The 27345-nt window shown below is 41.0% G+C and overlaps 1 protein-coding gene across 2 annotated transcripts in view; it reads left to right on the top strand.

Moving 5' to 3' along the window:
• ETV4 (ETS variant transcription factor 4) overlaps positions 1-27345 on the top strand; it is a 748952-nt gene that overhangs the window by 648654 nt on the left and 72953 nt on the right. For both annotated transcript variants that reach the window (XM_044055177.1, XM_044055178.1), the window contains exon 10: positions 21998-22167. In XM_044055177.1, the coding sequence (XP_043911112.1) occupies positions 21998-22167 (170 nt within the window). The remainder of the gene's footprint in view (positions 1-21997; positions 22168-27345) is intronic.

Genomic DNA, 27345 nt, shown 5'->3' with positions numbered 1-27345 from the left:
TGAGAGATACAGTTGAGTGTTGAGTGGATTTTACAAGGAGCTGAGAGCTTCAGGGGAAGAGAAATAGTGATGCTTATGCCAAGTCTGCTTGCATTGTTAGTAGCACAACAGGTAGAATACTTGCTTTTGATGCAGAAGGCTGTGGGTTCTACTCCCACAGTATGTGTAGATGCATTGCTGATACTGTGTTGTACTTTTAAAGGGGGAGGATGCTGCAGTCCTGCGAATATCCTTTTCGGCGGAGATACCTAGTCTAGTAACTATGAACCTGTTATGAGTCTGCCATCCATTCCCTATTGCAATATCTTTTTTTTTAATGTAACGTAGGCAGTTTGGGGCCATATTTTTGGTTGTCTGTTCAGTTTGCATTTAAAAGCTGATATCCCACAATTCGATTGGAGTGGGTGGGGTTACATAATTATGTATGGAAATTGTATGTTAATCAGCGTACACATTTGTACCTATTTTTCATGGGCTTTGTCCAGATTTTTGATGATTCCAAGTTGAGAGGTGTGCCTACCGTTAACTGGGAAAACTACTCAAGTACAATCTCCCAGGTCCAGCACTTCCAGGAATTTATCAACTCAAATGCCCTGGATCAGCTGGTAAACACCCCTACCAGAGGTGAAAACAGATTGTACTTGGTCATAACCAACATGGGCGACAGGTGTTCCGCACCAGAGGTCAACCCGTCACTGGTTAAATCAGACCATAAACTAATCACTCTGGATGTCCACACCACACCACCACCCCCAAGCAAGGAAACCACAGTGAAATACTTTTCTATAGCAAACTTCACCTTACTTAAGACAGAGGTGGTAAGTTTCACAGCCCCCACGCTAAAGGATAACAGTGTCCAAGATGCAGGAACCTTTACAAATGCACTTTATGAGCACCTTCAAGGATGCATGGATCATGCCATCCCTAGCAAAACCAAGACTCACTCCCCTAAGAGAAGGAAACCAGTCTGGTGGACCCCTGCCATAAACAGGCTATACAATAGAAGGAGGAAACTATTTCAGAAAAAAAGCAAATCCCAAGAAGGAAAGACATCAGTAAGAAACTAAGGTCCCTCATAAAATCATCCAAGGCTAACTTCGAAAGAAAAATAGCCAAGGATTCGAAAGATAACCACAAAGCCTTCTTTAGCTGTGTCAAGAATCTAAGTGGCAACTCACAGATATGCTCTGAGCTAGTGCAGAATAGCACAATATACTGAATCTACTGATATTCCCAACATCCTGGCAGATAGATTCAGTGCAAACATCACCCCCCACTCACCCCCAAAAGGGCCCACAACAATACCGGAAAAGTGTAGTGTCCTGGAAATCACAGACGCACAGGTGAAAACAGCCCTTTCAAAAGCCAAAAGCACTGCGTCAGTGGAGCCAGATGGTGTCCCAGGCTGCATCTTGCACGAACTTCAGAATGAACTAACCCCCCACCTAAACACACTGTTCAACCTCAGCCTCTCCACAGGCTACGTGCCCATAGAATGGCGCACAGCAACGGTTATTCCGCTCCACAAAGGAGGGGCCACAACTGACCCTGGTAACTATCGCCCCATAAACCTGACTAGTCTGGTCTGCAAGGCTATGGAGCACATCATCATGGAACTCATTAACAAAGACATTGAGAACCTCCAAACACTTGACCCAACCCAGTTCAGCTTTAAGGGCAGATCATGCCTACTAAACGTGGTTGACTTCTTCGAGACAGTTGCCAAGGCCATACATGAGGGAAGGTGGTTCACACAGCCTACCTTGACCTCACCAAGGCTTTTGACACCATTCCCCACTCGGGAATTATAGAAAAACTCACCAGCCTGAACATAAACCCATACGTCATGAGATGGGTTGCCAGCTGGCTTGCAGACAGAACTCACACGGTAAGAATAGCAGGCTCCAGGTCCGACTGTAAACCAGTCACAAGTGGTGTCCCACAAGGCTCAGTCCTGGGACCCCTACTGTTCGGCATATACTTCTCAGAAGTACAGTCAAACACAGGAGGACTATGGCTAACCAAGTTCGCCGATGACTGCAAACTGGGAGCCATAATTGACTCTCTAGCTAACATGGACATTCTCCAAAAGGGCCTTACTGAGACGGACACCTGGTGTCAAAGTCATGGTCTCAAGCTAAATGCAAAAAAATGCACAGTCATCCCGTTTGGGAAAAACAAAACAACCATGAATTACCACATAGGTGGCAGCCCCCTTAATACAGAAGAGGTAATAAGAGATCTGGGGACCCAGGTAAATAGTAATCTCTCCTTTGACAATCATATTGCCAAAGTAGTTAGGAAATCCTTCTATGTAGCCCATTTAATTACTAAAGGGTTCACATCTAGAAATAAAGAGGTTATAGTGCCCCTCTACTCATCACTCATCAGACCCATCATAGAGTACAATGCCCCATTTGGGATGTACCTCACAAGACACTTCCAACAGCTGGAAAGATCACAAAAGTACCTCACCAAGAGGATTACTGGCCTCAAACATATGTCCTATGCAGCTGACTGGAAAAACTCCGGCTGTACTCGGTGGCATATCGCCTACTCAGAGGTGATCTCTGCCTGACTTACAAAGCCATGTCCAACTCAGAATTGATGGACATGCTCCACCTAAAGAAATCCAAGTCACTGCGAGCCACTCACTCTTGTGAGCTAAACCTCACCACAACAATAAATAGAACATGCTGGAGGGATAGATTCCTGTCATAGAGACTCACCATGCTTTGGAACAAAATTCCTAACTACATTAAGCAGAGCCCCTCACTAACACTCAAGAGAAACCTTGACGAGTGGATGGGTAACAGAAAATACACCCCTGGGATCACTTTATTGGCTCTTCTTGACAGGGGCTCAGTTAATTAATCAATGGGGCGACGAAAGCTGACACACTCTGGCTAGGCTTATAAATGCCCTCTGGCAGATTTGCATATTATCTTTAAATATGAATGGTCTCACAGATGTATACAAAAAAGAACAGAAAACCGTATTACAAATGCAAAGTGCAAATAGCTATTCTACAGGAGATGCATTTGGAAAGAACTGAGGACATGAATTTCATAAAGAAAGGATTTCAGGATGCTTATTCAGCAGAATATTTGGGATACAACAAAAGGGGGTGATACTTATATTAACTGCAAGAGGAGTTCCAATAGTGATAAAAGTGGAAAAAATCAGGTAATAGTGGTAGATTTGTAGTACTTAGAGGCTACTGGCAAGGGAGGAGGATGAATTCCATCTAGAACTGCTACAATGGAGCTTAAGGAAATTCTGGGAGAAATAATCAGCTTTCGGCAGGGAATTTTATTTGTAGGTGGGGAATGGAATTTGATTTGTAACAGAGAGGATGTATCTGGGGGGTCTAGAATGGAAAATATAATAAAAGAGTGTAGATTTTTATACAAATTTATGAAAATATTTGGATGGAGGATGTGAACTCAGTTGTAGGAATTCAGAGAGTAATTATAAATTATTCCCAAAGGTACAAAAACTTGGCTAGGCTAGACGGACATTATATTTCACAGGAACATGTATAATTAATTGTAAGTTTTGATACACATCCAATAACTATTTCAGATCATGTGCCAATAATAACTAAAATAAAAATGTAGGGCAATGAGATAAAAATGAGACACTGGCACTTCCTCGCCTATTTGTTAAATGGAGAGGAATTTAAGGAATGGGCAGTGGAAACTATTCGGGAGTTATTAGGGAAAACAGAAATTTCTTCTGAAACTATAGCTAGGGAGTGGGATAAAATTAAAGTGGAGTTTAAAAATAGAACAGAAATAAAAGAAAAAAGAGATGGTTAAAAAGTATCAATAATTACTTAAAGGGAATGACAAATGTTAAAGTACTGCAGAATATCACAGAACAAGAAGACGCAATTGCAGAGCACTAAAGCGAAAATAAGGGACTACCTTGATGATATGCATAAGTTTAGAAAGATTGCTCTTAAGCCTGTTTTTTTTATAACTCCAGAACACAAAAGCTTTTAACACAATGGCTCAGACAACAGAAAGTAGAAAGTGTTGTTGCCAAGCATAGGGAGTCTATAAGAAGAAAAATAACTAGACATCCTGCAGAGGTATTAGAAATATTTCAGAAATATTATGAAAATTTGTATAAAGTAGAGAGAAATGTGGAAATCAAGACAAAGTGCAAATGGAAATGTTAATGGAAGAATTAAATAGGCCAATGTTAATGGTAGATGAGGCTCAATTACTAACAGGATAGGAGGAGATAAGATAAAAATTGTGATGTTTAACCAATCTGAAGGAAAGTCTCCAGAAATAGGTGATATTCCTGTTAAAGTTTGGAAGCTAGGAGCGAACAAAGTGGTAAAGACCAGGAAGGTTTTGTTTAACAGTATTTTAAAAGGAGGAGAAACACAAACATCCTGAAAGAAAGCAGTGGTGGCTATAAGATAGTAAGTACACATCAGATATAGCTTCACATAGGGCCATTTTGATTCTAAACTATGATTATAAAGTCCAATACACTAAAATATGGTTGTTGCTCGAACAAATGGAATGATGAGAAGAACCAGAATTAGTAGACTACACAATTTATATATTGCATTAATTTCCAGTCATTGGAAATTATTACAATATATAAATTGTGCTGCTATGATGTGATGTCATAGGTCTGATAAAGTGGTGTGTTACAACCACAAAAGCGCTTACCCATTAAAGCTGTGTTTTATCATATATTAGATGTTGAGACTTTTCTGCCTATGGTTGATACACTGGATGTTCGTGTGTAGTCATGATTATAAAGTGTTTATAATGGCTAAAAGAATAGTAAAAGTGGTGCTAAAACTGACAGATATAGATCAATGTAGTTTTGTGGTGGGGAGGCAAACATTTGACAGTATTAATAGAACACTGATGACCAGAGGGAAGCAGATTGTAAGAAAATACTACTGTTGTTTGTGGGTCTTGATGCAGAGGAAGCATTTATATAGTAAGCTGGGACTTTATTAGTAGGGCAATGGAACCATTTCCATTTCATGATAAAATTATAAGGTTCATTAGGAGGATACATGAGGGGTCAGAGGCACAAATTAAAGTGTGTGGGAATTCCACTCTGATATGTTGTTTTTGAGCAGAGGAATCAGGTAGGGGTATAATCTTTCCCCTTTGTCATTTCATTATACTTATAACCATTGGCAAAGAAAATAAGGGTGTCAGAAATTCAAGAATATATTTATTTGCAGATGATATTATTTTATATCTGATAAAACCAGGAAAGGAAATTTCAGTGTTGTGAAACATTCTGAGACAGCTTCAGGTCTTTTTGGGATACAAAATTAATGAAGATAAAGCAAAGGCAATAGCTGTAAATTAGTACTTAACATGCATTTGTTTAGTAGTATTCATACTTATGGGGGCATGATAAAATGAAGCACTTAAGAGTAGGTATTAAAAAGGATTCTGTTATGGCAGCAAAGGATTTGTGGGAAGAGACTAAAAAAGATACACACAAAAAAAACTGAGACATTGTAAGTTCTGTTTTATGGATATAGATAGCAAGACACAAACAGTGAAAATGTTTTAGTCCCTTTACTTTATACACAGGTGAGACATATTTTTATCAACCAAATGTGAAGTCGTGGATAGCAATTAATAAAAAAATTGAAGGATTTTATCTGGGAGGGGAAGTGAGCAAGGTTCAAGTGGGGTAATGGATCCTTCCAATAAAACAAGGTGGTTTAGGATTACCTGATTTAAAGGGGTATTTCAGAGCTACATAGTCAAGGCTCATATATATATATATATATATATATATATATATATATATATAAAAGCAGAAGGTATAATTAAAAGTGGAAAGGGATGATGATGAAATGGGAGAAGGTCAAGTAAAAGGAGAGACTGGGATTTTGGATACAGCTCATTAAGGAGAATAACAACAACCATACAGAATATTATATTCATAAAGTAGCAGAAACTATTTTAAGGGCTTAGCCAGCACAGGAATGAAGAAAGGAGATTCTGCCAGTAGGGAGACTGCAATTAGGGATGCAGAGAATAGACAAGAGGCGGTTGGAATTTACTGGAGAAAACTGGCAAAGGAACCAATGTATTGGGAGCAAATAATTAGAGAGGAAAAGGTAGCAGAATGGGAAGAGGCAAGAAATGATTTGTACTGCAGGCTAGAGACTGCCTACTTATTAGGAATTGGGGAACAGAGTATAGGCAAAGAGAAGGAAATAGGGGAGTCAAAAATGAAAGAGCAGCGCTGGTAGAGTTTCCAGTGTAATCTAGAACAGATGCTACTGTTAAAAAGGGATAGATAGTAGGGCATATAAAATATTGCATGACAACCATAGGAATCTGTTAGAGAAGGTTAGAAAGGATTGGGAATAGAGACTGGATAAGCAGTTTATGAAGGAACAGTGGGAATATATATGTATGGCTCCCAAATATGTCTAGAAGGCTTGGAATTGTTTGCAGAAGTATTTCTGTAATACTCCAAGCAGACTCCAAAGAATTTTTTCTTCAGGTAGATTGCAAATGTTGGAAGTGTGATGGGGAAGAAAGAGGTAATTGTGAGCATATTTTTTGAGAATGTAAAGAGTTGGCAGACTTAAAATTCCCTGAAGACTACTATGTCAGAAGTACTGGGTCAGCAACTTGTTGTAACTAAGGAAATTATTTTTTGAGGTCTGATACATAAGGCCTTGCTGAGTTTAATTCTGGTGGCTGCCAAAAAACAATTACTGGAAAATGGAAATTATAAGACTAAACCAACTGTACAAGAAATAGTGAATATAGTAGCAGAAATAAAAGAAATGGAAGTGGGATCTTCAGAAAAGAGTGAGAGCAAATTACGTAGAAAGAAATGGGATTATAGGAACAATATGTGCAGAGTAATGTTTTGGAGAAGGAATGAGTTTTAAGGGGAGACAGGAAGTGAATGAGCCATGTGATGTTTGACTGATAATGACTGTATAGAAGATTATAAATTATGTAAAATGTTTGCAACTGAAAATACGTCAATATGGTTTGTTTTCATTTATAGAAATGTATGATTACCAGTGGCATAACTGATAATTCAATAAAGATGTTTCTTGAAAAAAATAGAATAAAATCAGAAATTTTAATAAAAACTTGAAAAATACTATTAGGCCTACTAAAGCAGCCCAAGAACTTGATTAGCATCTGAAGCTAAGGACAGTTACAAATCCCTCTTTAGCTGTTTTAGGAAATTAAGAAATAACACCAGACATCACTCTGAACTTGTTCATTATAGCACCACATACTGTGACCCAGTAGACAATTGCCAGTATGCTAGCAAACAAAGTCAGTGCACATATTCCCCAGAGATGACTACCCAAAGCTCTGTTATCCTCGAGTCTCTCAGACCCTTCTTTCCTGTCATCATTAAAGAACTTGCTTTAATCTGAGTTTAACCACCTAGTTGTCCCTGACTTTGTTCTTTTATTTTCTTTACTATCAGAATTCAAACTTGCAACTGCATCAGAAAACATCCACAGACCATAAAAGTAAAAAAAATCGACCAGGTAGCATGAAACAACTCAATTGAAAACTAAGTTTTAGATTATTAATAAACAAAAGATAAAATGACTGCAACACCTAACATGAAAACTCCCAAAAGTTTGGGAAGATCACAGTTTTGTATACTGGAAGTGCCAGAGGTTCAAGCCTGCCACTCATAGAAATTAAAGAGGCAGCTCCTGACCCTCTTTACTATCAGGGGGATGGAACTAGTTTCAATTTCCTTGAGCAGTATGAGGGAAAGAGTGTTGAACATGTAAATTCAGCCCTCAACTAGACCCAAGTCTAGGTGGGTGGGTCACAATCTAGCCTTTCTGGCAGCCCATTTTTAAAATGGTTGTTTCGGGCCCCACAGGGCTTGGGTCATCCTCAGCTAGAAAAGGTTTCAATCTGCCCATTTTTGCACTTTAGCAGATGACTAGGAGCCTGGAAGAAATGCACCCCTAGGTTCCAAGACTTTTTCAGGGGAGTGACCTGTTGTGCCACTTGACCACAGTTGAGGAGTATGGAAAGCCTTGGTGTTTCTTCAGAATTTCCTGTCAGACAAGACGGGACTTGTTGGTCCTTACTGATAGAGGCATTACGTTACCATGTAGTAGAGCTCATGGCTCGAGGCCTAACCAGTAAGCATATATTTAACGTCTGGTGGGATCTTAGAGCCATAGATGAGGGACTGTATCTTTAGAGAATATGGACTGAAATCAGTACCAGGACCACTTCAGCCCTCTCCCGCACCTTGTACACTGCTTTTAGCATGCTTAGTCTTGTATTTCATTTCCCTGTCACTCAACAAACAGGGCATGTCAGTTACATGCCCACATGTGTGAGCTAATGCATGAGGGGGTAATAGGGGTGTGGGCCTCCTCACATGTCCACATGTCGTGCTTATAAGTAGAGTCTGAAGACCTGCAGGAATTGTCTTTAAGATGGACAAAACCTAAGTCTTTCCCCATTTAGTCCCTGCTCAGATGAGTCTTCATTTGGAGAGACCTTAAAGTTTACAATGTCCAACATGAAACAGCTCCTAGTCTTCTACCCCTCCCTTCAGACATATTTGTGTAGATGAGGATCAGGTTATCAGGGATGTTATATTTGACTTGAAAGTACTCTGAATCTACTCCTGTAGCCTCCAGGAAGATGGCTGGATAGATACCCTTCTACAAACCCTAGACTATGCCCCACATTAAGCATCTTTGAAATGACTTGTGTGTGATCTCTTTTCTCCAGCAAAGGTCCCATGAGGCCAGAGTATTTTGCTGCCCTTCTGTCAGAAAGAAACTAAAGCTATGGTTAAATGTGGAAAAGGATCACATGAACAGAAACAGCTCATGTGCCACATTAGGGCCTAAAGCCCTCAACTGCTCATCTCATCTTTCCACATTCCACTCCTCTCTTTTTGACTGGGTACATGAAAGTTTTTGGGCTTCCCTGAGTCCTGGCTCAAGGAATGCTTCCTTCAGACTCTTGATTGTGGATTTTAAGGCGGACTTCCCTATAGTTTGATGCAGTTTTGATTATGCTGAAATCTTGGTCAGGACCACAGACTCAAGTCATTTTGGATACCCAGTTTGTGGGGAGGTCAGCTTTGGCTGCACTCTCATGGCCTTGTTGATGATATGTTGAAGAGGAAAGAGACCCTCACCACTATGGATAGCATTTGTGATAATCCTCTACATCCCTGCTCTTCCTTTTTCAGATCTAGCCAACTAAAAAAGAGCAAGAAACCTCATCACTCTCTAAGAAAGACAGCTAAGCATAATGCAGTCCTTTCTTCTAAACTGGCAAGTCTGCAAGGAGGACAACTCATCAGGCCAACTTTGTCAGTCTTGACTGTGGTTTAGGGCTGTCCATAGGAGGAACAGTTTTCTCAAATCAACCCAGCTTGGAAAGTCATTGCCTAGGACCAGTAGGCTTTCAAATATGAACACCAATGCTAATGTCTTACAGCTTACTGCTACTTCTCCAGAAAAGGGTCTCGTTCGCGTGCCAGTCCATCTCAACAAAACTTTTGGACAGGCCCAGTCTGTACTGTTATGTGGGGCTATGGAAGCTGTTCCTCATTTGGAATAAGGTCAGTGGGTTTAGTTCCACCTTGTTCTGGTCCTGAAATGGTTGATTGGATTCCTTCCCATTCTGGGCCTCAGTGACATCAACCAAAAGATTTGAAACATGCAGTTCTGTCCAATTGGTCATGTCCCTTCTGCTGCAGTGTGTGCATATAAAGTGGTACTGGGCATTATGAATGCCATTTACTACAGCAGCACGCAAAGTCCATGCAAGAAGTTCCACCAGTTAGCTCTAGGTGGATATCTCTTTAAGAGCAGAATTGGTCTTTCTTCAGCACCCAGAATATTTATTGACATGTTGATTGTGTTGGCAGAAGCCTTACTGGAGAAAGATGTTCATGTAGCCTATACTAGGAACACCCTGGAAGAATCTCCCTACTGGATACTTCCTTGGTTGCAGTCCATGTAGTAGTGGAGAACTGGCAGAAGCTCTACCTGACAGCCTCACACAGGGTAACATTTTTATATGCAAAGCTGGACATTTTTCATTACTAGTCATTCCCCTGGAAGTCATGGTCTTGGAGCTCTGGATAAGGACAAAGAGCTGGATCTAGGCCTAGACCTTTGTGAACCAGAGCAGAGTCCAGACTTAGGCTCTCCTCTGCCTTCTAGGCTTGTTTGTAGCAATGATCTTCATGTTACCCTTTTCATTCCTGATGACATAAATGTTGTGGAACTTGAGGTACCAGTGGCTGCAGAGTCATCACTCACTCATTGGTATTCTCTTCCTGTCAGACCCATTTTGCCTGGTGGTTAGTCACCATCAATCTTATTATGGGCCTCTTTTTCCTGCCTTCCATTTGGCAGGCCTGTACCTATAAGTGGAAATGATTCACCAGATATGTTTTCTTGTTCTGAAATAAGACCTGGGAAATCAGCACCTTCTGTCTTCCCCTATCAGTTGGCCACTCACTGTTATGAGCTGAGATGGTCCGTGCAAGCCTTCTTTAAGTGGTATGTTGACAGCCTATTCTTTGAGTGGATTTTGGCCTAGTCATACACACCTTTGCAGCAGCCTTCAAGTTCGTGATGTCTACCTTGGAGTGGTCATTCTCTTTTTTTGTTATTGCCTTTTAAATTGTTGTAATGCTTATCTTAGCCATAAAGTGATACAACCATATGCCATATTTATAAGTCCTATCTCCTACTGACATACTGAATTGTGTCAACCAGGAGGCATGTAGTGCTGCTTTGAAGGGAATTTGCGCATGTGATGATATGCCTCTCTGTCCTACTCCATGCTAAAACATGACTGTTATTATGGCCTTGGCATTGACACCAGGGCTAGTAAATCAGCTGCATCCCCAGTATTTTGTCATTCTTCTTCCATCCCCACCAGCTCCAACAGGTGCCAAAGTTGCTAACCAAACTTAGGTTGCCTGGGTCATGAACTTTATCCCTTTACATCACATAGCTGGATTGAGTAGGATCACTCTGTTGCAGTACCAACTCCCACCTTCTTTTGTGGTCATTTGCTCCTTTTTATCTCTGGGAAAGAGGGAAGGCCTACAAAGGCTATGAAAGGTGTCTTATTCTTTTGAGGTTTGTGCCTTAAACCCTAGCACTTTGTGAGCAGGGTACTGCAAAGGAGGCTCTAGATTTATTTTTAGATGTTAGCTTTTCCTTACATGGGACATCGCTTCCCCTTTTTCCACTGGAAAAAAAAAAAAAGAAAATGACACAGGCTGGCATACTTTTTATCTGAGGTGCAGGTGTGTTCCCTCCTGTAGGGTGAAGTTAAGCCCTCCCTCTTACATCCACAGAGCTATTAGAGTCAGGCCAGTCAGCAGACATTGGCCTTAGATTAATTCCATAGGATCATAGGAAGTTACTAGGCTAATGGCCCTAGGGCCCTTACGAGCCTATCCAAGTTCTACCCTTATTTCCATGATCAGCACCTATTGTCCCTGTCCAATAGAGAGACAGATGGAACCCCTGGGGTGAATTTACAGTTACCCAGCCAATGGTCCAGATTGCATTTGAAGAGAGCCAATGTGGTGCTCTGTTTGGCATGAAGTGGGAGTCTGTTCCAAAGATGTGGTAACCTCTGGGAGACAAATTTGTCCCACCAGCAGGTTCTATTAATGTCACATACCAGGTTAAGGTTTTTAGAGCAAGTAACCTGTGTACTATTTGACTTGCGGATATGCAGCATTTCCAATAAAGCAAGGTTAGAGATTGCCTGATATGCAAGACAGAGATCGCCTCTGAGTAGTCTGTATAAAACAGAATAAAGTGACAGTGATTTCAGATTATCCACATAGGGAGATGCTGAAGGCCTTGAATTTTCCTTGTGAAGAACCTTTGTGGTCTCTCCAGTTGGTGCAGGTGCATGGAAAGGTACATACCAAAAGGGGTATTGTACTCCATTATTGGCCTGATGACGGAAGAGTACAGGGAGGTTGTAATGTCTTTTTTTCTGGCGGTAATGTCCTTACTTATGAGATGAGCAATATAGAATGTCCTTCTTACCACTGTGGAGACATGGTGATCAAAGGTAAGGTTGCTGTCAATCTGTGTGCCCAAGTCTCTCACCATAGAGTGCATACTTAGGGTGTTGCTATTGATGTGGTAGCTAGCAGGAACATCACTCTTACCAAAGGGGATGATAATACATTTTTTGCATTGAATTTAAGGCCATGACTTTGGTACCAATCACTTGTTTGTCTAAGACCCTCTTGTAGGCTGTTGACATTGTTTGGACAGTCTGACTGCTCCCAGTTTGCAGTCATCAGCAGACTTCGTCAGCCACAGAACTTTAGTTTTTACTTGTACTTTAGAGAAATAGATTCCAAACAGTAGAGGTCTCAGGATTGATCTTTGTAGAATAGCACTGGTTACAGGTCTGCTGTTGGAGGTGGATTCCCCTGTTTTGACTTTATGGGCTCTATCAGTGAGCCAGTGAGTGACCCATCTAATGATATAAGGGTCGATACCTAGCTGGGTGAGTTTGCTGATCATGCCTGAGTGGGGGATAGTGTCAAAAGCCATGGCTAAGTCTAGGTAGGCTGTATGCACAGATTTCCCCTCATCCAGGGCCTTGGTGACTGTCTCAAAGAAGTCCACCGGGTTTAACAGGCATGATCCCCCTTTGACATATCCAAACTGGGTAGGGTCAAATGTTTGGAGATTACCTATATCTTTGTTGATAAGGTCCACAATGATTTGCTCCATGGCTTTGCAGATAAGGCTAGTCAGGGTAATAGGTCTATAGCTATAGTTCCCAGGGTTAGTGGAAGCACCACCTTTGTGCAAGGGGATAACGGTGGTTGTTTTCCATTCAGCTAGGACAAAGCCGGTGCTCTGATTAAATAGAGTACTCAGTGGTGTTGCTAATTCTTGTTGGAGCCCATGTAGGATGCAGCCTGGGATGTTATAAGTTCCCATAGATGCTGTGTTTGTGGCCTTAAGAGAGGGCAATTACAACCTGCTCTTTAGAGCTACAGTAGGTCAGGAATTCTGTTGCAGCAGTAATCCTACTCAAACATCTAATGCTTTGTTGATTTTCTCACATAACTGTAGTTTCTGTATTATAATAAAAACAAAAAGCGGCACAAAAGCAGAACCAAGTACCACTAAAACACAAAACACTGCCTTCGAAACAACAGTAGCAGAAATAAGTTTTCCGTAGGTGTGATCCCAAATTCTTTAATAAATCACAGCAAGTAAAACACAACAGTTTAGCGTTTTCATTCAAACACCTTGAACTTCATCAGAACTAAAGACATAAAACTTCTAGTGCAATATATATATGGGTTCCCTTCAGATTACCGAAGGTTTAAAACTTTGAATTTCATATGGTCAAGACCATATGATTGAAGTTTTAAAGCTTTGAAATTCTGAACGGATATCTCCATACAGCGTGGAATGGGAGATTTTCCCCTTTCCTCGCTGGTAGTGTGATCTCAGAGTTGGTATATTTAAGTAGCAGGGGGGCTTGCCCCCCTGCAAAAATGCTGGGCAACCTGGTTTTGTTTTGTTTTTCTATTTATTTTAGAATTTTGAAGTTTTAAAACTTCAGTCATATGGTCTGGACCATATGAAATTCAAAGTTTTAAACCTTCGATATTCTGAAGTGAATCTATATATATATATATATATATATATATATATATATATATATATATATATATATATATATATATAAACTAAGAACTGAACTTTGTGACAATAAAATCATTCAAAAAAATAGTAAATCACACCAACAACTCTTGTAGAACTTTAGCGCTTTCGTCTTATTTATTATCAAGACTTCTTCAGAAAGACATGTTTCATAAGTATGAGCAACCATTTTCACTTCCTTTATATACATTAGTTCTAGCAGGCCATTTAAATTAACAACAGTTCCTTTCCAATAGTAAAGTGTGAACAAGCAGGGTGCTGTGTGCATTTTCATTAACATTACAATCGCAGTTACATAAGGTAAATTAGTCAGACAGTAATAGCCTTGTGGTGCCGTGTGCATACTAAAAGGGATTGTGTGCAAAAAGGGATCGTGTGCAAAAAGGGGATTGTGTGCAAAAAGGGACTGCGTGCAAAAAGGGATTGTGTGCAAAAAAAAAAAAAAGGGGGACTGTGTGCAAAAAGGGATTGTGTGCAAAAAAAAAAAAAAAGGGGGGGGGGACAGGGAAGGATGACAGTCATGCTGTGATGATTCTAATATAAACACATTACTTATGAGTCTTTGCCTCTAAAGGTAAGTAAAGAAGAGAACGGAGGAAGATGGAGGAGTAAGGTAGAGAGTCCTACTATGCTTTGGTATCGGTGTGTGTGTAGAGTAATGTGTGGGTATGCCACCTGATGGGGGAGTGGGAGGAATGCGGTGTGGACTTGAGGGGGGGCTGGTAAGGGGCCACCCATGACAAGGAGCATATGAATGACAGAGTGTCCCAGAAGACTGTCAGTGCGGATGGTACCACCTGTGGGCTGGTTTGGATGGTATCACCCCTTGAATGGCTGCGTGAAATAGTGAGACCGGGGGGTATAGTTGGTGCGGTCAGTGGGGGCTAGCCTGGTGATTGGGAGCATGTGTGTAGGGGGTATGGGGGAGTCAAAGGTCAGAGAGAGAGAGGAAACACATTATATTCACTTGCACAGTTGTAAATCCATAAACACATTAAATCTACTTGCACAATTCTTCAAACCCTCTTGCACAGTTCTTCAAACCCTATCACATTTCAATCTCTATACCATTTAAGTGCACATTTGATGTTCAGTGTCTCGTTGAGACCTGGATAGACATCAGCTCTCAGTTCTATCTGCCATTTTAATTCCCGGACTTGCAGGAATGTGTCCATGTCCCCTACAAATTCTGTTATTTTTTCCAGCACTGTGAATTTGAATCCTGTGAAGTTTGGGCAAATAGCACTGTGTTTAGCCAAGGCATTCAAACTGTACTGTTTGTGTATTGCTGCAGTGTGTTTTTTAATATGGCTACTCAGCTTCCTGTTAGTTTTGCCAATATAGAAATTCCCACAGTGTTCGCAGAAAGCACAGTAGACTACATTTTTTGTGTTGCAGTCATAGTGGTCATGTAGACTGACAGTTCTGTTGCAGTGCGGGAAGGTGATGTTGTTGTTTTTTCGTATGTGTACACAGGCAACACACTTGCCACAGTCAAACATTCCAGGTTCTGTCGATACTTCGCTCTGTGGGGATGGGCTTTTATTCCTCTCGAACGCACCACCAAAAGAAGAGGTTCGTTTGAAACAGAAGTTTGGGGATGTCCCAAGTAACTTTGTCAGACCTTTTTCTCCTCCCAAGATGTCCCAGTTGTTGGTGAGGACCCCTCTGATTCCAAACATATCGGTGGAAATTGGAAGGGGGAAACTTGACACCCAGTCCTTTTTGTTCGGTCCGTTCTGTGACCTTGCTATGAATCCCTTTTCCAGGATTGGTGGGTACCTGGAGTGTCTGTGCTGTATGATCTCTTGGAACAGGTTGTCCACTAGATACTCTGGGTACTTTCTTTCTAGGAACAAGTTTCTGAGGTAAAAACCTTCCTTGATGAAAACCTCATCCCTAAAAATGAGTCTGGATAACTGGATGAATTGTCCTTTTACAATATTCTTTTTCATGAAATGGGGATGCTGGCTGCTGAACTCTAGATAGTTATTCCGGAAAGTGGGCTTGCGGTAGATGTTGGAGTCAAACTGTCCACTTTCCAGGTCTATAGTGAGGTGGATATCCAGGAATTGAGTGGTGGGTCCGATATGTCCTACTGTGAGGGTCAGGAAGTCCAGACTCTGGAAAAGGGTTTCCAGAAAATTGCTCAGAGAAAGTCTGTCCCCCTTCCAGACAAAAAAGACGTCATCAATATAACACCTGTACATTATGGTGTTGTTGAACCCGGGCAGTGATTCAACCTTATCCATTTCCCAGGCACTGAGGAATAAGTTTGCATATGCTGGGGCCATTTTGGACCCCATGGCTACTCCTGTCTGTTGGTGGTAAATCTTCCCGTTGAATTGAAAGAAGTTATTTCTTAATACTGCTTCTGTTAACCTGCATACAGTATTAATCTTAGTCCCGCTTAGGTTGGAGTGCCTGTTCAGGTACTGTCTGGTGAGGGTCAGTCCTTTGGCGTGGGGGATGTTTGTGTAGAGTGCTTCTACATCTAGGGTGACCAGTAAATATTCCCCTCCATCCAGCCTTAGTTTTAAGATGTCATTTAGAAAAGCCCAGGAGTCCTTGGTGTAGTATTTGCTGTTCTGTACAATGGGGTTAAGGATGTGGTCCACGTATTGTGAAATCTTTTCTGTTTTTGTCCTTCGGTTCGATACCACATGGCGGAAAGGTGGATTTTCAGGGTTCTTGTGAACCTTGGGGATTCCAAAAAATTTCCCAAGGCTGGGTGTCATGACCTGCATGAAGTCTTTTTCATCTTGAGAGATCTCATCCCGGATCCCTTGTCAGCCTTCATGATCCGTAGGGATTTGTCCTGACTCAGTTCCTTCCAAGCCTGTCTTTCTTTCCTGTTCAGGTTGTGCCACTTTGCTGAGGGCTTATCAGAAAGGAGTTTCCTGATATCCCTTTCGCAGGTACTCGCAAAGAGGCTCAGTGTGTTGGAGAGTGCAGGAGTGTACATGGTAAGAGGTCTGTTGTTATCTTCCGAGCTTTCCTCATCTTCTTCCTCTTCATATTGTTGTATATCTAATTTTAGTTGTAACTTTCTCAGGTAGCACTTGAGGTCCAGGAAAACATCCGCCATGTTGGCTCTCTGCGCCGGGATGAAAGAAAAGCCTTTCTTCAGTACCTTATGATGGCTTTCCGAGAAAACTCGTGTGGTGAGGTTAAAGATGTCACCTACCCCTGCTGGAGACCTGAAGTCAGTGCTATCAGGTGCTGGTATCAGTGAATGGGGAGGGTGATCAGGGTGGTCCATCTCAGTAATACTAGTACTGTATCCCGTTCCCGCTCCTTCTTCCCCTGTGATTGTTCCCCCTCCTTCCCTCAATATTGTTGGTGTTGTGGTTCCAGTTTCGTTCATTACCCCCAGGTCTGAACCTGGTATAAGTCCTGGTTCTGGTTGTGAGTCCTGCTGAAGATAAAAAAACATTGTTGTTGCCACTTGTGTTGTTGTTGGAAGACTGGTCGTTTGTTGGTGGGGTCTGATAAACCCTTCCTTGATTGATCGCACTGTCCGGTGTCCTGCGGTTTGTATTGTTGTCCTCATTGTTGTCGTAGTGGCCACGTTCACTGGTGTCTGGATCTCTCTGTGTTGGCTGATTCTGGAGAGGCATTTCTGGTCTTGGCTGTCCCCTAGGAGGAGTATGTACCATCATCTGGGAACTACTCCCTGCTAGTGGGCTGGATGTGATGAGGAGTCTATCCACCTCTGGTGTGTTGGGTCCATTTGTGGGTTCTTGTAATTCTGTCGTAGGCCTTAGTTCGGTTGTGGGCAATGGATTGGTTGTGGGATATCTGTCTGGCCTTCTCCGTGTGTGTAAGGAGCGTGTGGGCCTGATCGGGTATGCTTTTCCTTCCTCATATTGTTTAATGTCCCTAAGCAATTTGCCTTTCTTGCGTTCAATCAGTGTCGCCACATGCCTAGTAATTTTGTGCGGTACATTGTCCCACATTTCATAAAGTCAATAAATGTGGGATCCTGCAGGATGCATGTTTGCAGATCATCTATTTGAGACTTGTAGGTGGCCATACTCTCAGTATTACTTTGGATGAGTGCTTTGATAGCTGCTAGCCCAGAGTCATTATATATTTTGACCAGTTCTTTGTGAAGCTGAGAGTTTGGAGTAGTCCTGTTAGGAAATTTGTTACACCTGAGACCCTGTGGGACTATATCCAGCTCTAAACACCTTTCCAGATAGAAGTTATCATGCTCCACGTTTTTGTAGGTTTTAATCAGTCTCTCGAATCTGGTAATCAGAGACCTGGCGCTCTGTGAGACCCCTCTGTTTTGACTGTACTCCAGTTGTGCTGTTGTATTCTGGACCGGGCAACGGAAGGGATTAATTTCCGTCTGCGTGAGTATCAGGTCAAGAGCCTGTGTGGTCCTTATTTCTGTCCCAGTTCTGTTGTTAATTGTGGTCCTGGGTCCAGAGTGGTCCGGGGGTTCAGTGTGGTCCCTGGTGATCCTGAAGGCTGACAAGGGATCCGGGATAGTAGTGATGGAGCAGGAGAGCTATATCCAAACACTTGAAGCATCCCTCATGAATAACCAGTTCTACAAAAAGGTCAACATCAACCAGGTACAACAAAACTTTAAACAAATTGACAACCTACTGTTGGAACTGTACCTCAGGGATGAGATCTCTCAAGACGAAAAAGACTTCATGCAGGTCATGACACCCAGACTTGGGAAATTTTTTGGAATCCCCAAGGTTCACAAGAACCCTGAAAATCCACCTTTCCGCCATGTGGTATCGAACCGAAGGACAAAAACAGAAAAGATTTCACAATACGTGGACACATCCTTAACCCCATTGTACAGAACAGCAAATACTACACCAAGGACTCCTGGGCTTTTCTAAATGACATCTTCAAACTAAGGCTGGATGGAGGGGAATATTTACTGGTCACCCTAGATGTAGAAGCATTCTACACAAACATCCCCCACGCCAAAGGACTGACCCTCACCAGACAGTACCTGAACAGGCACTCCAACCTAAGTGGGACTAAGATTAATACTGTATGCAGGTTAACAGAAGCAGTATTAAGAAATAACTTCTTTCAATTCAACGGGAAGATTTACCACCAACAGACAGGAGTAGCCATGGGGTCCAAAATGGCCCCAGCATATGCAAACTTAGTCCTCAGTGCCTGGGAAATAGATAAGGTTGAATCACTGCCCGGGTTCAACAACACCATAATGTACAGGCATTATATTGATGACGTCTTTTTTGTCTGGAAGGGGGGACAGACTTTCTCTGAGCAATTTTCTGGAAACCCTTTTCCAGAGTCTAGACTTCCTGACCCTCACAGTAGGACATATTGGAACCACCACTCAATTCCTGGATATCCACCTCACTATAGACCCGGAAAGTGGACAGTTTGACTCCAACATCTACCGCAAGCCCACTTTCCGGAATAACTATCTAGAGTTCAGCAGCCAGCATCCCCATTTCATGAAAAAGAATATTGTAAAAGGACAATTCATCCGGTTATCCAGACTCATTTTAGGGACGAGGTTTTCATCAAGGAAGGTTTTTACCTCAGAAACTTGTTCCTAGAAAGAAAGTACCCAGAGTATCTAGTGGACAACCTGTTCCAAGAGATCATACAGCACAGACACTCCAGGTACCCACCAATCCTGGAAAAGGGATTCATAGCAAGGGCACAGAACGGACCGAACAAAAAGGACTGGGTGTCAAGTTTCCCCCTTCCAATTTCCACCGATATGTTTGGAATCAGAGGGGTCCTCACCAACAATTGGGACATCTTGGGAGGAGAAAAAGGTCTGACAAAGTTACTTGGGACATCCCCAAACTTCTGTTTCAAACAAACCTCTTCTTTTGGTGGTGCGTTCGAGAGGAATAAAAGCCCATCCCCACAGAGCAAAGTATCGACAGAACCTGGAATGTCTGACTGTGGCAAGTGTGTTGCCTGTGTACATACGAAAAAACAACAACATCACCTTCCCGCACTGCAACAGAACTGTCAGTCTACATGACCACTATGACTGCAACACAAAAAATGTAGTCTACTCTGCTTTCTGCGAACACTGTGGGAATTTCTATATCGGCAAAACTAACAGGAAGCTGAGTAGCCATATTAAAGAACACACTGCAGCAATACACAAACAGGACAGTTTGAATGCCTTGGCTAAACACAGTGCTATTTGCCCAAACTTCACAGGATTCAAATTCACAGTGCTGGAAAAAATAACAGAATTTGTAGGGGACATGGACACATTCCTGCAAGTCCGGGAATTAAAATGGCAGATAGAACTGAGAGCTGATGTCTATCCAGGTCTCAACGAGACACTGAACATCAAATGTGCACTTAAATGGTATAGAGATTGAAATGTGATAGGGTTTGAAGAACTGTGCAAGAGGGTTTGAAGAATTGTGCAAGTAGATTTAATGTGTTTATGGATTTACAACTGTGCAAGTGAATATAATGTGTTTCCTCTCTCTCTCTGACCTTTGACTCCCCATACCCCCTACACACATGCTCCCAATCACCAGGCTAGCCCCCACTGACCGCATCAACTATATCCCTGGTCTCACTATTTCACGCAGCCATTCAAGGGGTGATACCATCCAAACCAGCCCACAGCTGGTACCATCCGCACTGACAGTCTTCTGGGACACTCTGTCATTCATATGCTCCTTGTCATGGGTGGCTCCCTACCAGCCCCCCCTCAAGTCCACACTGCATTCCTCCCACTCCCCCATCAGGTGGCATACCCACACATTACTCTACACACACACCGATACCAAAGCATAGTAGGACTCTCTACCTTACTCCTCCATCTTCCTCCGTTCTCTTCTTTACTTACCTTTAGAGGCAAAGATTCATAAGTAATGTGTTTATATTAGAATCATCACAGCATGACTGTCATCCTTCCCGGTTCCCCTTTTTTTTTTTTTTTTTTTTGCACACAATCCCTTTTTGCACACAGTCCCCTTTTTTTTTTTTTTTTTTTTTTTTTCACACAATCCCTTTTTGCACGCAGTCCCTTTTTGCACACAATCCCCTTTTTTGCACACGATCCCTTTTTGCATACAATCCCTTTTAGTATGCACACGGCACCAAAAGGCTATTACTGTCTGACTAATTTACCTTATGTAACTGCGATTGTAATGTTAATGAAAATGCACACAGCACCCTGCTTGTTCACACTTTACTATTGGAAAGGAACTGTTGTTAATTTAAATGGCCTGCTAGAACTAATGTATATAAAGGAAGTGAAAATGGTTGCTCATACTTATGAAACATGTCTTTCTGAAGAAGTCTTGATAATAAATAAGACGAAAGCGCTAAAGTTCTACAAGAGTTGTTGGTGTGATTTACTATTTTTTGAATGCTTTTATTGTCACGAAGTTCAGTTCTTAGTTAAAATTTCTTCTCTTTGTTCAATTTTTTTGAGTGCGGTTAATTTTATATATATATATATATATATATATATATATATATATATATATACATACACACACACACACATATATAAATATATATATATATATATATATATATATATATATATATATATATATATATATATATATATATATATATATACCAAGTTAAATGATCATTTAAAATCCACCAATACAAAAGCCTTTCAATAAAAAAATTAAGGCTTATTTAAAGATACAATACTATTAAAACCAACATGTTAAATATAAACATAAAATATGAGAATTTAAGTACATAAATAACTTGAAAAGTAAACATTTTTGTAAAACCAATGCCGTAAAAACACTTAATATGTTTAAATGTATAAGAATGCACATATATAATTTTGCTGCTCTCAGTCTTAAAACTAGAATAATAGAAATGACTTCATTTAAGCCGGGATGTCTGTTACAGGCTTGTAAACTCAATTGCCAAAACAACTCTCTATACTCCCAAGAGGTTCTCCCAGTTTCTCTATTATACTAGTAAAAGGTTATTTAATTATATACAAATGTAAGATAATCAGAAGCTCAGAATGAAAAGTAGGCCTTTTAGTTTGTTGAAAGTTTTCTTAGCACCTATTTATGCATCCATAATTAAGATTTGAACTTAAATCTTTGCAACAGACCATGTGAAGTTATCATAAGAAATTGAAAGACTTAATCTGCATGATAACTTGTGTGACCTTATACAGTAAAATGCACAGAGTGGTGGCCAACTTGGTTGTTCGGGTACAACTTGGCTGCCTCACATTTGAATAACCTTTGATAGCCATAAGTAGATTACATATTGACATGCCTTTGCTTTTTCTTATGCCAGGTGATATTAAGCAGGAAGTTGGAATGTTCCGTGAGGGTCCTCCTTATCATCGCCGTGGCTCTCTGCAGCTCTGGCAGTTCCTGGTGGCACTCTTAGATGACCCATCTAATTCAAACTTTATTGCCTGGACAGGCCGAGGCATGGAGTTTAAACTAATTGAACCAGAAGAGGTAAGAGCATTGCATAACAGAAAGAGAAGAAAGGACAAGTTTTTTAGCATTTTTTTCATCATTCAGTGGTTTTTCCTTCCCTTAGCCATCTGTATTATTCCATTGATGCTTATCTTATAATATCCAGGCCTGATTGTTTTATGTCAGTGTCCTTGTCTCCTTATACTACATTGTATCAAGGTTCCTTATTGGCATATCTGGTTGCGTTATATCTTGCTACTATTTATTGATAACAATGCTTGGGGCATTATGTCTTATACATCATTCCTCTTGATGACTTCTCTGGTTACGTTATATTACTGTTTCAATGCAGATTTCTTTGCCTGTTGGAATTGTGTTAGTGAACTCTGCCTCCTGATAGCTGTACTCCTGGTTACATTATATCTGTGATTTATTTCGCAGAATGCATGCCTGGTCTTATTATGTGTCTGGTTCCCTTTTGCTCGATAACTACCCCTGGTTGCATAATGTCAGTGGTTTCTTCTGCTGGTACCCTTACCTAACTGCATTGTACCAGTGGTTCCTGTCTCCTGATGACCTGCACACTTCTTCCTATGAGGTGATATCAGAAATATTTGCAGTTGGTGTAGCCTTAGGAAGAACTAGTCCGATAAACTCACAAGAGATGCTGCATGCATACTTGAAACCACAGAGGACTATCCATGAAGACTGTCCTTGGTTGGTGCTGTGATAGGGCTTACTGTCTGCACCAGTCAGCCATGAGCATCATTTTTATAGATGTCTGTATTCTCTGAGGCTGACACACACTATGACATATTGTACTGACTACATAACCATGATAATTCCCTGTTCCAGAGATTTTTGTTTTTTTGTTTTGTTTTTCTTTTTATTTTTGTTCTTTATTTTTTGTTTTTGCCACTTACACAGAGCAGATCTCATTCCTTATATAACCATTAGAAAGTTGCCATAGTTGTATGACCTTTATTTTTTCTATGGTACATTTCTGAATTGAATGGCAGAAGATGGCTTCTTGAACAGTTTTTGGCAAGTCTTTCTGGACACTTGTCAGGAAGGTCAAAGTTTCACTTTAAATTCTTCTTGAAGGATTGGATGGAGCCTTTGCTTTAGAGGTAGGTCCATGTTGTTTATAACCTCTTAGGTCTCCCAGAAGTAGGGATAATCCCAATCAGCAAGGTTTCAGTTCTGCCTCAGTTATCTGTCCGTAGAGAGGACTTGGTCTAGGAGATGCCCACTTCCAACTCCCATCTTGGGGATAGATCTGTTTTTTTGTGGTACCTTTTCCCCTACTTGATAGGTTTTACTGCTTATCCAGACGGTGCAGTTGTGGAGAGTAGCCCTTCTGGAGCCTTCTGAACATGGAACAGGAGTATTTGAGGTCAAGGCTGCTTTCTTCTCCTGTGGCCTTCATCTTAGCCTGCCTGGACTGGAAAGCTATAGTAGAGGAGTTACAGAATTTGCCCACACTAAAGCCAGCACTCCAGATGTGAGAGACTGGGTGTTTGTTCATTTCTGGGAGGGGGGCTTGAATCTTGGGTGTTAACCCCAGTTGGATGCCAGGCCTGTTCCCCTTACATGCAGAGTTACCGCCTCTAATTTCACCCCATTTGTGTAGTTGTACATTTAGGATCTCATGGGTATAACCTAGACCTCAGAGTCAAGAAGTTCATGTACCCCCCGGTCAGTTTTGAGGAGGTGTAAAAAGGTCTTTGTTTCTGATACAAGCAAATGCACACAAGTTGCAGGCTGCTTGTTTAAAGCCATAGAGGTCTAACATTGAAGATTGCCCTTTATGGGCCCTATGGTCCTTTAGTTCCTTGACTATCAGTGGGACAAACCTCCTTTACAGATGCCATGTGAAGCTTGAGCAATTGGTTACACCTTGGCCTGGGCTGGGCTCTTGGATGTAACACTGCTGAGCTCCCTAGTTTTCTTCCCCTGGAGATGTCCTTTTTTAATGAAATTGTTATTATAACCAATAGCAAACAAAAAGAATACAATTATCACATATGAAAGAAGTTAAAGTACCTAGTAACCAGAAATGACAATATTAAGGACCAACATTTTAAAACAGATATCACAGATTAATGGTCATTTTTTGTGGCATCTGGTAAAGGAAACTCCTAACTATCCTCTGATGATACAAGGTACCAAATCGGCTCACGTCTGCAAAACATAATGTTTTATCTGTATATTTGTTGTAGCTAGTTCTCCCTTGTTGAGTTTGTTCATTATAATCTTCACTGTTTCAAAGCTGGGAGGAATGTTCTTTTTCCAGTATCTGGTTATATTGTTTTTACTAGCTAATGGTAATAGTTGTAGTAGTTTCCACTCCTGCTGGTTTACTGTGATCATGGGATCATGGCCAATGAAAAGTGATGAGAGCATGAGACTAACTAAGTTAGGCCATAGCTCATTGCAGCATGACTGGAGTCTCATTTTAAACTGATCTAGCAAGGGGCAGTCCCAAGAAACATGCCTCCAATCTGCACTCATCTCATGACCACATCTTCACCAAGCCATTGATACTTCTAGAAACATCCATGCTAGTCTAGATGGAGTGTTGAAAAAATTAAATACATTTGCCACCCCCCCCCCCAAAAAAAATCAAACTGCCTGGACTTTGTGACATAACAAAGGGTAATGGGTCATGAGGAGACTGGATGGTCAATTTAACCTCCCACAGCAGTCTGCATTTGTTAGTATGATGTGGTCTGGAAGCCATCAAAATCTTATAGGTCCATAGGTAATTAGTAGGCTAATGACTATAAAGGGCCTTTTTAGGCCTAGCCATGCTTCCCAAATATACTTGATAGGTTTTGATACCAATCATTTCTTTGGGGGTGTAGCTTGGGCGTGGGTAATTCAGCATTTGCAAGCTTCCTTTTTGTAATAGGGTCATATGTGGCAGACCAGTGATAAGTTTACAATTCCCCATCCACTAATCCAAGTTGCACTTGAATATGTGCAGGGAGGAACTCTGTTTCACATGGATGGGATGCCTGTTTCAGTACTCTGGATATACCCTTTTAACCATTTCAGGTCGCCAACATTAACCCAGCATTGAACACAAAAAGGCCAAAAAACTATCCTTGAAGAAAACCTACTAATCAACCCCTGTAAATTTCACATGCGGCCTGCTATTCCTCCTAAAAACATCACAGGTCATTAAGTAATCTCCAGGCCATAGTTGCTTCCAAAATTTAGAAGAGTGAGAGTTCAATAACTGACTTAAAGCCCAATAATGACAACAGCCCCAGCTACCAATCATATTAATCAATAGTAAATCCCCAGGTGTTAGTTTCTACAAATGCCCAATGAACCTACCTCAAAAAACTCCCAGAATAATCACATTCAGTCTGTCAGAGAATCTTCCTTGTTTTAGCTTTCTGAAGAAACTGGTGTCTCTCCCCTAGCTTAGTACATAGTGACATAACACAGATAGCAGATGCCTGGTCACATAGAATTCCATATAATAATTTTAACCTTACTACATTGTTGTAGACCTCCATGTGCGAATGAGAGACAAACCCCATATCTTAAAAGAGTGATGATGTCCCAGATTATTCTGGGCTCCCCCCACCAAATAAATCCAGTTGTAAGATTCATTAATGCACAAAAATCTCCTCTGGATAGTGGGGGCTGAGGAATGTAATAAGCCATGAGGCATACAGAATTAAAGGAAGTGTGCACCAGAAAATACCTTAAATTTTCTGAGGAAGATCCAAATATTTACTTTTCCATCTTTGAAAGTAATTCTTTAGCATTGGACAAAAATACCACCATACATGACCTATACTGAATTTGGAATCATGCAGCCGAATTCCACCCCTAAATATATGACTTGATTTGCTTTCCCAAAAATGGTAGATGTGAACCATTCAGCAGGAGGGAGAACAGTTAATCCTTATTACCTGATAAATTATTAAATGTTCACAGTAATGAAAATACCTCAGATAGATCCCATTCAGGCGAAAGCAAATAAAACCACAAGTTGCATATAAAAAAGTTTTAAAGATTGCCCTTGAATTGGATACCCACTAATAGTGTTTTTTCTAATTTTAATTGCTAATGGTTATACTGCAAAAAGAAAAGCAGATCTTTGCCTAGCATCCCTGGATAGTTCGGTATGGGTGATAGTCTAGAATTTATTTTTATGAATGCTGTTGATCTTGAATACATAGATTTCAACATCTTAGTTGTATCAGTGGAGAACACCTTTGCCTAAAGTTTCGTAAAGAGACATGCCCAGGGGACATTGTCAAAGGCCTTATCTTCATCTATGCTCACCAGGAAGAAGAGGGTGAGAGTACTTGTAGCATCCTCAAATCAGTAGCAAAGACTTAATTAAGATGGCAGTTGTAGAGTGACCATGTACACAACATGATTGATCAAGGTGTATTAATTGGGGAGCTGCAAACATGTTAGCCATGGAGAAGCCACTATAAGAGACTTACTTCCTTAGGATCCTTCCCAGATTTTAAAATAAGTGAAACAGCAGCTTATCTCCATGAGGAGGTTATCATTGTGCGCAACATGGCATTACCAAATGGACAAATCCATCTGTAACCTTATCCTTCCCCATCAAATATAAATCGAGAGGGATGCGATTGGGACAAGAGGTTTGCCTGTGGGTTGTTCCCACAACACTTGATCTACCTCCCCATAATTAGTCCTACATTATACACCTCTTTCCTGTTTGTTGGACAATTTGGGTAAATGCAACAACGATAAATGATATATTACATGATTCTAGGAGTGGAGGAGGTCTTTGTATATATTCTTATAAATATAGCAAATACATTTAAAACCTCTGATGGAGAGCTTAACAAATGCTTGGAAGGCCCCTTACCTCATTGAAATGTCTCTCTACTGCCTGATGGCACAGCCACAGAGCTAAGCATTTCTGTGATCCGTGATTAATCTCAAAATGCAAAAGTTTCAAGTTTTTCATTGCCCAGCCAGCTTTGAAATGGAAGTACTTGAGAAGATTCCCCCTTACCTGAGTAAGGTGTTCCTCCACTCCCAGGATTCTCCACATGGCCTGAGCCTGCACTTGTGGACATTCGTTTTGTAACCTATGAAATGAAACATTACCATCAGCATAAGGAAAAATCATTATAGCTGTGTATCTCAGAGATCAAGGAGTTCTTAAATGTCTCTCACTGTAATGGAAGCAATGCCATATTTTGACTCCCA

This window comes from Protopterus annectens, chromosome 13.part0 (assembly GCF_019279795.1).
Source record: "Protopterus annectens isolate FY-2018-M chromosome 13.part0, PAN1.0, whole genome shotgun sequence".
Classification (NCBI taxonomy): domain Eukaryota; kingdom Metazoa; phylum Chordata; order Ceratodontiformes; family Protopteridae; genus Protopterus; species Protopterus annectens.
This window is presented reverse-complemented; position numbering and strand designations above follow the sequence as displayed.